General features: G+C 41.0%; 1 protein-coding gene across 6 annotated transcripts in view; it reads right to left on the reverse strand.

Moving 5' to 3' along the window:
• sgcd (sarcoglycan, delta (dystrophin-associated glycoprotein)) overlaps positions 1-14,065 on the reverse strand; it is a 423,553-nt gene that overhangs the window by 83,261 nt on the left and 326,227 nt on the right. For all 6 annotated transcript variants that reach the window (XM_063485458.1, XM_063485453.1, XM_063485457.1 and 3 more), the window contains 2 exons: positions 5,828-5,915; positions 2,087-2,206 (listed from right to left, as the gene is read on the reverse strand). In XM_063485458.1, coding sequence (XP_063341528.1) covers positions 2,087-2,206; positions 5,828-5,915 — 208 coding nt within the window. The remainder of the gene's footprint in view (positions 1-2,086; positions 2,207-5,827; positions 5,916-14,065) is intronic.

Here is a 14,065-nt window from a genome sequence, read left to right on the forward strand (position 1 = left end):
GAGAAAGAGAAAGTTTTTAAGTAACAGGGAGGGAAGGAAGAAATTAAAGAAGGGGGTTATGGGATCATGTTTGAAACCCTCTATCTCACTAAATATTACATTTTTTGTATTACTGTTCATCTCATTCAGGAAAACTTAACGTACACTCATTCTGTTGGATAAGTGTGGAAAACTGATGTAGACACGCCAAAAAAAAGTCTATAAAATAGTGCACACAACATCTACAATAATTTCTGTATGACAGACTACCTGGCTTCAGTTTGGCCAGTCTCCTTCTCAAAGCGTACCAAATTGCTGGTTTGGCGTTTTCAGTGCATCCCTGGAAAGGTTTGCTTTGACCACATATTCACTGCACTTTCAGATTTTACCACAGACATCAAACAAACATCAACTTCTGTAACCTGACTTTCATAACGCGGCGCCTTCTTCGATGATTTAGACCACATTACAGTTTTCCGTGGAAGGCTCCACCATGCCCATTCCTGATTAACATCTCTGGATCTCTTAGCGATTGTATTACATGCCATTGTATCCTCCCCTTGCAACAAATTCCTGAAAAGCCAAGAATCTTTTGCCCACATAAACACAATATTCACTCAGCATGGCCCTACAGTCTAGATCAGGGGTCTTGAACTCCAGGCCTCGAGGGCCGGTGTCCTGCAGGTTTTAGATGTGTCCTTGATCCAACACAGCTGATTTAAATGTCTAAATGACCTCCTCAACATGTCTTGAAGTTCTCCAGAGGCCTGGTAATGAACTAATCATTTGATTCAGGTGTGCTGACCCAGGGTGAGATCTAAAACCTGCAGGACACCGGCCCTTGAGGCCTGGAGTTCGAGACCCCTGGTCTAGATGGTTCATACAACTCTATCCTTCAAACCTATAATGTCTATAATCTCCGGTGATCAGCACAACCCTAGCCTAAAACCCTAACACCCACGCCCCCATCAGATTTGATGAAGAGAGTGAATGCAGTTAAATGTATGTTTTGGAAAACCATCCTCAGCTCCAGGGGAAAGCATGACCTCACAGGATTCATTCACTGTCACCATAAATCAAAATCCCATTTTTGCAGCTCTAAAGACACAGTTTCACCCTCAGCTCATTAACAACCCTCAGGCAGGGCATCCATGTCAAACAGAGTCTCTGTTTAAGTCAAAGCTCCAGTCTTGTGACATGACCTTATGAGAAAGAGCCGTCAACATTAAGCTTAAATCTGCCACTTCCTGCAGGCAGACTCCGGGATGATCCTCTCTGTTGGAGCGTTAATTGTATGCAGATGCTTTGTTTATGCTTGTATTCATGATGTTGTCTGTGAGCTAATTTTGTCTTCACTATCCTCCGTTACACCCCTCTGCTCTCACAGGAAATCATCTGTCGCAGCGGCGTCACTCGGAGGCCGACTGGCCGCGGCAGTCAGAACAACTCTGTCACTTCTTATCTCCCGTCATAAGCACAAAACTCATTTGTCTAAAGCACTAACATGTCAGCCTCTTTCCCCCCCAGAGTCCTGTTGGCGAATATGAGCTCCCCAACACATCACTCTCTTACCTAGCTTGAATTTCTCTCTCTGGAAAGAAAAAAAACAATCCTCCTCATCCTTTTTGCTAGTTGTCATCTTACTCCTGGCATACATGACTACAACCAGCAGAGATCTGAGCCTTGCTCTTCTGACTATCGACTGCTTATGATGCTAATATAAGCATTACATTACTCTGCTTTGCATTTATTGTATGTCAGTTTGACACATTACATCAGCTTGGATACAAACACGTGTGTGTCTCAGTGTGTGTTTCTCTCTGTGTGTGAAAAAAAGTAGTATATCTTAGCTAAGGCGGTTACTACTAAGATAACCCCTAAAAAGATAAAAGTTAGATAAAAATAAAAGTCCTTAGAATTTCAAGTTAAAGCTTTTTACTCTCCCAAAAGTGAGTCCACCAACAAACAGCAGTTTTAACTCCTTGTTAACAACATCGCAACAAGAGCCGCACCTATAAAGCAAAAGGCCACGCACTCACGCACATCAGCCATTTTCCCGCTTTAGATCCTAACCGAGTATTCAAGGCTTTTGAAGGCGGCCACTCACCCATCACTCGGAGCCGGTCTGCACCCACCACCACCTCCTGCTCGTCGGCGGAGAACAGGAGCTTCCCAGAGGTGGATTTCACTTCAAACATCTTGCCTCGTGCTTTAAATCCACTGGATCCTGAACCGAAGGAGAAGAGAAGAGAGAGGAGACATCAAAGAGGAGGGACTGGAGCTGATTTCTTACCGAATTACCAGAGAACATGAAAACTTAAAAAAAGCACCCTGGTGGAAGATGTGGTTACTTATGACCAAACCTGCAATACTGATTTTGTTGTGATTCATGAGACTGCTGAGAAAATGTCCAACAAACCAATCCGGTCTTTAAGTCTGACGTCATTAGCTGTGCCTGGGCCCAAACTCAGCTGCAGGTCCCAAAGTCAAACGAACACTGCGGCATCACTGAGAGTTAAAAACTGTCTAAATTCTTTCATCTCTAATAAAATGTTACACCTCTACCAGGTGTAACAATTAAGTTTAACATCCAGGCATCCATGAAAACAGGATTTTCATGTAAGTTAGAAGTTAGCAGGAAGTTAGCTTGCTAGCTTCCATCCAAACATGATATAGCATGTTCTGACTGAGAGATTTCTGAAAAAGCAAGACGTACAGCTCTGCTGTCACTTCCAACATAAATGAAGACAGAAAACTAAACAGCAGTGGCTTTTGTTGGGTTACTGAAGTTGGGCTAGCTGCTATATAATGATGTGCTACATGATCGCTAGCAACACAGCTATGTTAGCATAACATAAACACAGTGAAGCTGGAGGATAAATGCTAACTTTTTTCCACTCAATCAAAGTTAATGCGAGGGCTCCCAAAAGTTAGGGACAAATGTAATCGCATGGCTGGATGCTGTAAACGGACCAAACTTCAGTCAGGAGAACAACTGAGATAATCCATCCACAATACGAGGTTAGTCATTAATATACTGCTGCATGGACTGGGCTGTAGTTACACCGTAAGGTTTTAAAAACTGAGCTTTAAAATGAACAGTGGTAATAAAAACCTAGAGAGGCCGACAGTGATCACTGACTGTTTTTAGGGGCTTATTGAGATTAAATAGAACAAGATACAAAGCATTAATATATGTTAAGAACATACATACATAATATATGTTAAGAACACAACAGCCTTAATAAACACAGTCATTTTTCATCACTTAAAGACCGGATTAACTGTGTGTTCTGATCGAATGTAACCACAGTCAAAGGAGGGATAGACATCCCCTTTGCTAAAGAGGCCATAGGTGTGATGTCATATTTAAGTGCAGTGTCTTGTGATATTGTTGTTTGGTCACCAATGCCTAATCCCATTAGTGGAATTGCTGATCATTAATTCATATTAAGCAGACGAGTAAATGCCAATGTCAAGTGGCTTTGAAGGACAGGAAGAATGAAAATAAGGCAACAGTCACATATCAACTAAATGTCACTGTCTTTTTCTTTTATTTGGAATTTTGTTGCTATTCCTAGTTTATAAATTAGAAACAGAAACAGTTCTGATCCAATTAGAAAGCATGAATTATTCAGCCTAAGCCAGTTTAAGATATTAAATAGAACAGAATAAACAAGGAAACATCTCGAGTACAGTTGTGATAAAACGTTTAGAATTCCAACCATCCAGATGTGATCTGTTGGTGGAAGCGATCCTCTCTGCAACATGGTTGTGCAAACCAGACACATTTCAGTGAACGTGTGCCGGAAAGATCCTCACGCGCCAGCTGACAAAACTCTGACTGGTGTCACAACAAACAAGAAAATGTAGACAACTCCACCCAATCCCAAATTGCTTTGTCTCACGCGGTGGTAGAAGACACCCAACGCAGAGGCTGACTGATTGACACGCGCACAATTGATTCTGTCACTCTCCATCTGGGGTGTGGAGTTCCTCCCCGTACACCAACGCCGCTTAGTCATCAACGAGAAGCATCCGAGCAGACTTCATCTTCCTCCTCTTCAGACTCGGGAGGCAAATGTCAGCTTGCTTTTTAATGTGAGAGACGCCTCCCGAGCATGTTTACGCCGAGTGATTTCAGTTCACCAAAAACTGTCAACTCGATCAGCGTGACAGGTGGCGAATGAAGTGATGTAAAGAAGAAAGCACAATCACAGAGTAATGGAGGAGAAATTGAGACCTCTACTGGCACATTTAAAAGGATCAGAGGAGAAATAAAATCACGACGTGTAAATGCTTAATTATAAATAAGGCAATGACTTCTGATAGCAGGAGCAGCTGCTTCAAACATGAGAGTCTGGATTAGAAACGGTTCTCAGAAAGAAATTTGGGAGTTGCGAAATATTTCACATGCTGTAGAAGAACATATGCTAAACAAATGTTCCCATGACATTCTTGGATCTTTGCAATATGGAATGATTTTAGCTTATCAGACCTCAAAAAAATTCATTGTGATGGAGACGTGATAAAACTAGTTGACTTTGAAATATCTCCTGTGAATATTTTAAAAGCTATTAGAAGTTATTTGTTGGGTAATGGAGCTTACACTCAAGCCTGTAGTATGTAGGTTGCAGTCATATGGGCCTAAAGACCTCCAGTTGGTGACCCCCAGGCAACTTCAAGTTGCTGGGGAAAAAAGTCTACTCCCTGACTGACTGGTGACTGGTTGCTGAAGGTCGCACAGATGTAACCAGAAACCTCCTTCTGATTGATTTGGTCGTTACCAGACTGCTGTGGCTGCAGTTTGGATGGAAGACGCCAAATTGTCTGCAAACAATTTTGCTTTATACGTCAACGGTCTCCATTTACAGTTTGCGTTGGCCTTTTTAAAGTTTCACTTAGTGAGTCGTTATTAATAGCAGACGAGCTAGCATCTTTATTCCAACCAATGTGAGACTGTGGCAATCTAAACCTGACCAAAGCAGTCAAAAAGAGGTACGCACAGATGGTTAACAAGGAGTGTGGTAACCCTGTGGTAACTTATGCCGAAGAGCCAACCTTCGCTGGAGTAGATTATGTTCTGAGTATTAGATTCGAGGTACAAAACCGAACGGTTCTCTGATCAGCACTTTTTCTGGAGGATTTCTCAAACCTTGCTGAGCTTTTGCTGCAGCAGCTGCTCTGCTGTACAAGCTGTGTTTTGGGTTCAATCTGCATATTTTACAAAGATAGTGCAAACTGTAATTTTACAAAAATATAAGCTTTGCTGCCAGTACACCTGTCCATGTTTGTGACATAATTTCCCCCAGGGATCAATAAAGAATTCTGATTCTGATTGGTCAGATCCACCAACACTGCCATTCTCGTGTGAACATGCTGACAGCTAGACTGTGAAACTCTGTGCTGACTTAACAAGTTGGTAATCACCATCATGTGACCATTTAGCCCAATTGGCTATATTTTTGTTATCTGGTTTCACTTTCACTGACATGAGCAGAGTTTGTCAAAGTTGTCCTTGTGATGGGCTGACGACCTGTCCAGCATATAGCACACCTAACCCTATCATGGCCCGGATGGACTCCAACCCCTTTGTGATCCTGAATTGGACGTCTTGTCTCTCTTCTAAGACAAGTTTTAATCCCAAACAGCTTTCTGGCAAAATGAAGGTCAAGTAATAGAAGACAAAAAGGCGTCACCAGTTCCTGTAACATAGTTCATGAATAAACCTGAGGGGAAGAATCAAAGGAACTCAGGTCTACTCCAGTTTAACCACTGCCTGTGACGTCTATCTTTGCAGATTCTAATGAAAACGATGAAAATCAGCGTTTCTCCGGCCGAGTCTTACCTGTGACGAGCTGTGTGAGCAGCTTGTTGTTGTTGTTGACGATATTGACGGACACGTTCCTGGATGACTGCAGGAACAGTGGGCGGCCCTGCGGAGAGATCGACCAGGTAACTCATTTAAAGCAAGGTGCAACTGTCATCAAGCTGCTAATGCTTATTTAATCATGTGAAGTCCAAGTTTTTATCGATGAGGACAAGTAACCCGAACCCTGTTTAAAAAACTAGTTTTATCTGTTTCAGTTAGGATCTTTATTTTTCGTCCTCTGATTGCTGAGACTCTGGAATATTTTTCAAAAGCCAAACATCTAACATTTTAATATTTTTAGGTGTCCAAATTTACGATTAGGGTTACTTATCACTGACAGCGACTTAGACTAAGGTATAAACACGAGTCGGGGGACCGAACAAAAATAAAAGGAGTACAAAAAAATGAATGGGCCACAACCACTGCTTCATCTTCAACCTTTTATAAGATTTACTTCGCTTCTTCCCATCACCTAATTATCTTGAATTTTTTGGGCTTTCAGCAAAGAAATTGGGTGCAGTTGATTTATAACTCAATACAAAATAAGAGCTTCGGAGCATATCATGTTTGCACGTGAATCCAGATTATCTTCTCTTCATAATAGTTGAAAATTTTAAATGATTAAAATCCAATTTTTAATGTTGATGGTACAATTTTATACTGTACTGTGATATAAGAATCCAATATCTAAGGATGATGTTACAATTGAACCACTAACCAGCATTTAACTGAAAGCACTCCCACTGCATGGCCATTGACTCTCTCACGCTTGCATTGCGTTTGATTTTGTTGCCTTATGTCTTTGCTGTGCTGGTCTTATATGCCCTCAGTCAGCTGCTAGATAATGAAAGTACAAATGCATCCACACACACATAGAGACGGCCACAAAGGTGTGACTTCAGACACACACACCACCATAACTGTCCGCACTCAGCCTCCTGCTCCGTTTGATAACTTCCATTTCCCAGAGTGCCCTGCATTAATCTGTAATGCTGATCACGTTGGACACTCTGCTCTTTCTGTGCCCGACTAATCTTCATGCCTCAGTCAACTTCTTAATTAGAGATAACGGCCTGACCATTGTGCTGCGCTCGTAGCCGAGGAGGGGATATGCCTTGTGTGTATATTACAGATAACATTATGGCTCTTGCCAAACTTATTGAAGTTCCCACAGTAAATACATCCAATATATGATACACAAGTAGGAACTTATTACAATAACAATGAGGTGTGCACTGAATGTAAAACTAATAAGTTGGAGAACAGTTGACACTTTGTGTTGCATTAACTGTGGACTCGTTTCTGAATGTCAGTTTGACAAATAGTGCCCAGGTGTGTGTGTAAAGTACTTTGAAAGTAGTTTTAAAACAGCGTCCTGAGGTAAACAGACTGTACTAATATACTGCTTTTCTACCCAAATTGAGCACTCAGAGAGTTTTTGTACTACAAGCCTCATGCTTCAAGTGCTTTGCCTAACATTCACACACAAACACACGTTCTGATGGATGAATCACGACCAACTTGGGGTTCAGTATTTTGCCCAAGGATCCTTCGACATGCAGTCGGAGGAAGCCATAGATCAGACCACCGATCTTCCAATTAGTGGATGACCCACTATGAAACACAGCTGCCCCAAGGTGCCATGGCAGTAAGGTTAGATGTATTTATTTTTAACAGTGCGTATTAGTCGAAAGGAAGAGATAATTCACTCCAAAGAAGATAAAGTATCTGCAATTCAAAGTTTCCCCTCAAAAAAGGGAATTTATTGACTATTTCCAGTGTTTTCTAGTAGTTGCTAAAGATTTTTGGTTAGGAGAAACAGATACCAGTGCAAAAACACTCAGAGCCCAGGTTTATAAGTGCTTCTGAGTCAGAAAGATACTAGCTATCTGACTGGGATCCTACTTAAACATCCTTAAAACTGCAGTGAGTTTCTTTACTGACAGCTCAATGCAAAGAGGAGCGAAAGCCTACCCAGACACACAAGATGAACGGGAGGTGACCGTGTGTTCCCAGACAAGCTGAGGTACTGGAAAAACCTCATAGCCTCCAGCTGAACAGCTCTAAGGAGTGAGCAGAGACTCCTCAGCATGCTGAGGCACGATAGCAAACTTAACAGTGTTTACAGTGGGCTTCACTTAAATGCATTTTTAATAAAGAGTCACAATAATGACCAGAAATATAAGGAGGAGACGCAGCACTCCAAGAATCCTGAATAGAAATCTGTGGAGGAATTCTCCCCTGCTAAAGATCACAGCTGTCCTTCTATTAGCTGATCATGTTGCACTGATGCAGCAGCAGCAACAAGCAGAGGGTCAAAGAGAAGGTTATCAAGAATTCTCTGGAAAATGCTGCCACCATTCCCGGAGCATCCAGCAGAGCTCCGTGGGCTCTGACTGAAGCAACTGTGTTGCCTCAGTCCATAATGTGAATCCGGTTAGGGGCTTCATTGGATGACAATGTGATTTTTAAACCTTATTTTGGGTCAAAGTGTGCAAACCTTTGAAGGGGCTTTTATCAGATTTGACCTGCATTTCTATACACTCAATTGGAGTGCAGAGCTGCAGTAACCACTGAAATTGAATTTATGGCGCTCGTTTCTCATTTAAGTGCAGACTTCAAAATAACCATCTGGATTCTTTCCAAGATAACTGCTTAGATTTGCTTTTAGAAGGACTTTGACAGTGACGGTGTCTTTGCAATGACAGGCTTTCAAAGCCTTTTTGCCTTAATAAAAACATTTTGTCTATAAATATATATAAGTTAAATTCCTTTCAACAGCATTCTCATACAGAGATCACGCTACATGATGCATTTTGTGTTTCATCAGCCATACAGACAAGACTTGCTATGATAAGGTAAGGACAAATGACGGAATACTCACTTGCCAATCACAGGCTTTTCCTGACAGGAAAGTTAAACAATGGCTCAAATAAAACCGTTAGCTTTTAAATCATTCCACTTTTAGGCTTTTTTAGGCCACTTTTGAAAACAAATCTTCAAAGTAAAACAGGAAAACCAACCCAAGAGAACACTGAATGAAAAAAAAAAACACTAAACAAGAAGTCCAGGACATGGAAACACACAGTACTAAGGAAGACTCACTACTAGAATACAGAAACACTGGAGCCAAATACTTGGACTAGCCCTGATGCTTATTTCTCAGTCTTCCATGTCATGTACCTTTTTTTGCAGTCTGAAACTGGCAGAACTCACTGCAGGTCCCGCTTGTACAGAATCAGTTTAACTAAACTTTGCCTGCAAATCTGCATCCAACTGTTCAATATCACTTTTGAGGAACTGAGAGAGAGTCTACGTTATATTATTCATACATTTCTTGAATATTAATGTTGTGTGGAATGTAAAGATGGAGATAGCAGTCATCCCTACTGCTATTATGAATGCAAATCTAGTGATACCAATGTTTTGACTATATCACTGGCTCATATATTATTAATACTAAGCACTAGAGATATATTATAATATATCACTAATATAACTGCCTAGAGTATTTTTTGTTTTCAGCCTGTTTGCAGTTTGGATTTGATTTTCCAGCCCTGGAGGATGCTTCATGTTAGAGCGCTAGCTGAGGTTGGCTCCAAAAGCAAGTCAATCCCCACAGACTTCCATGTATAAATACACACTAAAAATGCATGTTGCCAATCTGATATAAAAGTGGGAACAGCCTCTATGGATAGTTTCCCTCTTTGTAAGAAATGTAAAGTGGCTGAAATTTTTGATTTTTTTACTTGTAGCTGTAGCTGCAAATTCCAGTCACTAAACTGAACCTCTGTTTGTGCTGCTGGAGCCTTTTGAACAGACTATGTTATATTAAAAATCTGTGCTTCAGTTTTGTAGATGGTTCTGTCACAGGCACCGATTTTTTGTCCCAGTCCAGCCCTGTATGCAGCTCATCTGCAGTCTGGTGTTACCTACATCTTCCTATTCAGAAGTTAGAATTTCTGAGTTCTGAGTACGATCAAAGCACCACAACTGCAGTTTTTGTGTTGGATGTAAAAAGCGCAAATGACGCTGTGACGTAGGCTAGAATCATGGCGGCGGTTAACGACGGTCCAGGTGTGGGATTTCTCTCGTGGAAATATGCACATTATTTTTTCCTTTCTATTGGTAGGTGGCACAGTGCATTTGTGGCAAGTAAGCAAGCTAGAAGACTGGCAATCTTGCTGGGTATCCAGTTACGGAAGAAACACATTAACAAGAGAATTCTGAGTAAAACCAAAGTTACTTTCCCTAGGAACTAGTTACTTTGAAAGTAACGAGTAACTTGAAGTAACTGAGTTACATTTGATAGAAGTAACTAGTAATGTAACTAAGTTACTAATTTAAAGTAACTTACCCAACACTGCGTACCACTAGTGTTTCCTATTTCCATGTTCAATGTGTTTGCTAGTTGCTTGTCCCTCTTGGACTTTGTGTTTCATTGGACTTAGCAACAGCCTCAATAAACAGCTCGCCTTTCGTTGAATCCCACCTGTTTTCCATGTCTGCATTTTGGGCCCACAACATCACACTCCACATGGTCTGTATAATCTACAGTCATGGCAGTCAGAGACAGAGACAAGTAGCTGCAGCAACAAATGGATTGCTCAGAGTTTGAGTGAGCAGCACGCTCAACCTAGGCTGATTGTACTGGTCATGTACTGGTAGAAGGTAACCCATCTCCAAACAATCAAGGACCAGCTTGGGCTGACTTCTGTATAAAAATACTTTGCGAATAACTGATTACAGTGTCATCTGCATATTGTATTCTGGTTTCATTCCTATATAAAAGCAAGTTACTTACAAATTAGTTACTAGGCTAAGTAACTTTATATAAATTTCTGTTTATGTAGAAAACAAAAAATTTGCATTTTTCAACAGTTTAATTTCTCTATTTCTGCAAAATTCCACTGAAGACAGCAACTGTATTTGCAGAGTATTTTCAGACCTGTTCCCCATCTTCAAAGCAAACACTGCGAGGTCATTGCATAAGGCTGCAGTAATTTTGGTCGTGGTCATTGCTCGGTGTTACTGACTGTGACCAAATCATTACCATTGAGCAAAAAAGACCAATGGGTGATTTTACAGTGGCTACATCCAATTTTTTTACACAGCTTATGGCTTTTGGCCATCATTAGTTCATGAAACCTCAGTTTCTCTCAGAATTCTGACCCAGGCAGTTAATGGATGAAATCTCTCCAAATTTTTCACTGCATGCCTCACTGCTCACGTCTTACTGTAGCTCTAATGACCTGCATCGCTGCTAAACTCACACAGAAGACATGCTGATGGATTTCTGGTGTGAATTCAGGTAGTAAGCTTACAGATATAAATCAATCCAATAACTAATTCTTTATTAATTTATGCTTTTATGATTCTCCCATTAATCAGTCCTTCCCAACTTGGAGTTTTCCTGTCAAAGAAACTTAATGTAGCTCAGTCTGTGGAGCCAGACACACTCAAACTAATTTCTTTGGAAAGTCCTCCAAAAGTTCAGATATTTTAATCTGGACCAAAACATTGAGCTGTGATTTCCTTGGGTACATAGCAGCCACACTGATTTTAGATTATGAATACTGACATAACTATACAGACATTTCTTATTACTTCTATGGCAGTACACAGTAGATGCCAGTACTAATCGATGTGTTTAGCCAGCAGCAAATATTCTTGGTTAACAACGAGTCCTGAGCTTTAAAATCATCACCGTGTTCCAGCAGCAGGTAGCTTATTGTTCCATCTTCATGTAGGGTTTTTTTCCCCACCACTGTCTTCTGAGACGCCTCAGAGAGGCTACAGCAGGAGTCCTTCAGGGCTGTTTGTGTACACTACACGTGTTTAGTTCATTGCAGTGCGGTGCCTTTGATCCACTCGGTCTCCCTCTTCTCTTTGTTACTAATGCAACAGACCATATTACTCCCAGCAGGATGCCTCTCACACAGAGAGGAATTGGGAGGGAAAAATAAATAAAAAATAAAATAAGAAGGGAGAGAGGAGTTAGGCGAGAGACCAGAAGAGAGATGTGTGAATTACAGTTGGTTATAGAAATGTTTCTTGGTGGCAGAGCTGCTCCGAGGGTTGAATTAAACCTCGGTGAGATGGGCCAAAGAACCAATATGTCTGAAGTAAAACATTGGCTGATTTTGGAAGTTTGGGTTGAATGAAAATAAATCCACAGTGTCGAGGCTCACTTTGAAGAGCTCAAAGGTAATTTCAAGATGCAGGAGATGAGCAGTGACTGAATAGCTCTGGACGGTTGACTAATCTATGAGCTTAGTTGCTCAGTTATCGTTTTTAAAAGACACCATATTTGTAAATATTCTAAAAATATCTGGTTTATGTCAGTTTTGTCCTTTTGATATTCAAGATCGGTTCTTGATCTTTTGACATAAAGTTGCTATTTTCATTTATAGAAGAAGTCCTCCAACTAAACCATCACATTGTTTTTTTGTTCTCATACTAAGTGTTCCTGAGACATCAAACTTTTCTTTTCTTTGGTAAAGCTCAGATTTGAAAGCAGTTAACGTGGACGAGGTATAAACACCTTTGATTTGGAAAATGCAGTTCCTACACACCTTCTACGTGCACTTTGTTAGAGGTCACTTATCTTTACATGCACATAACCACAAGTCATAAAAACAGGTCGACACAGAACCAATAAAATGCTTTCTGAGAATTTCTGACAGTCCGCATTTAAAGGTTGATCAGGAATGAGCTCATAAGAGGCACACGTCATTATTAGTTGCCTTAACACAATAGTTGTGTTAATTAGTGAATGTCAGTGACTGAGAGAAGCATGTGTGTCTGTCAGTGTGCTTCGGTCACCATAGAAAGACGTTTAGACATTTCACAGAGATACCTTAACTTAAGTCAACATTTACTTTGATTTACTGGAAAATGCACAAGAGTGACTCTCTGCTGCTACATTACTGTTATTTAATGTTTGAGGGTTTAAAGGGTTAATGATGGATTTTTACACCTCAGTATATATCTATAAAAACCTGACGCCCACTAGAAAAGACTCTGCATAGACAGAGACCACCCTCACTAACCTCTGATATCATTTGGCTCTACAAATATGGCTGAAATATGACCGAAACGGCTTCATTCAGAAAAAACAAGATTACTCCTGCTAACCTGAGGGTGAAGAGTTAAATGCTTTTTAACCTTCTAGATTAAAGCACTCGAGAATCTTGCTTTTTAGTGCCAACCAATTTACCGATGGTTCTAACAGCCTGACTGATGGCAGCTCTTCTGGAAGTCTCCTCTTATATTACTACAATGGCTTAGGTAACATGTCAGCCCCGAAGCAGCTAACGATGGGTAGATTAAAAGTTTTGTCAAATTAGTTGCCAGAAGAAGTTTGCTGCACTTGACGCCCCTGATTTGAATAAAATAGCTTGAACTTGAACTCTATGCAAATGCGGAGCAGCCAACTTGTTGCCCCTTCACTTTAAACACAACAAAGAAGGCACTGAGGACCTGCTGACAGAGACACGTCTTACAGCAGCTTTCTGTCACCCTTTGAGAACAACGGTAACTTCACTTAGACAAACGAAGCATAAAAGGAAGCAGGAAGAGGAGCGCTGGGAAACACAGAGCAGACTGCTAAATTTTTATTTAGCAGTTGTTGTTTATCCACTCATGGCCGACTGTGTAATGGTCTTTTCCCATCGCCTCCTCCTGGTTATCATTATTCCTCTCATATCCTTCGCTCAGTCTCAGTCATTCATCCCTCTCTCTGTCCCCTTTCTGTTTATCTCTCCTTAAGCGCCGCTGTTTTGTATCACGTCCCCTCTTTTACTTGCCACTTGCCCTTTCACTTTCTGTTCTCAGTCTGTTTTTACGTTCATCCCTCTTCACGGTACAAGAGCAGAAGACATGATCCGCACTTTCAGCGCTGGTCTGGCAACAACACGTATTCATATTTTATGAGCTGCTTTGCTAGTTATCGGCCATCTATCCTGATAGATGAGTTCAAACTTTGGCTTTCACCTAACGAACATATGGGAATGCAGAGCCCAATTTATGCTCTGGGGATTTGTTATCCCCTGTTCCTGCTTCTTGGACAAGTAGTGAAACCCTTTTATTATGAATATTTCACAGTGCTATGATACTGCATTGCAAACACGCCGTGTTTGTTTGAGTTGGTGTTGAACTTGGCCGTCTCCTGCACGCCGCCTGTCAAAGCAAGCTCGCCGGTGTTCTGATTCA

Source organism: Pelmatolapia mariae, linkage group LG10_11 (genome assembly GCF_036321145.2).
Source record: "Pelmatolapia mariae isolate MD_Pm_ZW linkage group LG10_11, Pm_UMD_F_2, whole genome shotgun sequence".
Lineage (NCBI taxonomy): Eukaryota > Metazoa > Chordata > Actinopteri > Cichliformes > Cichlidae > Pelmatolapia > Pelmatolapia mariae.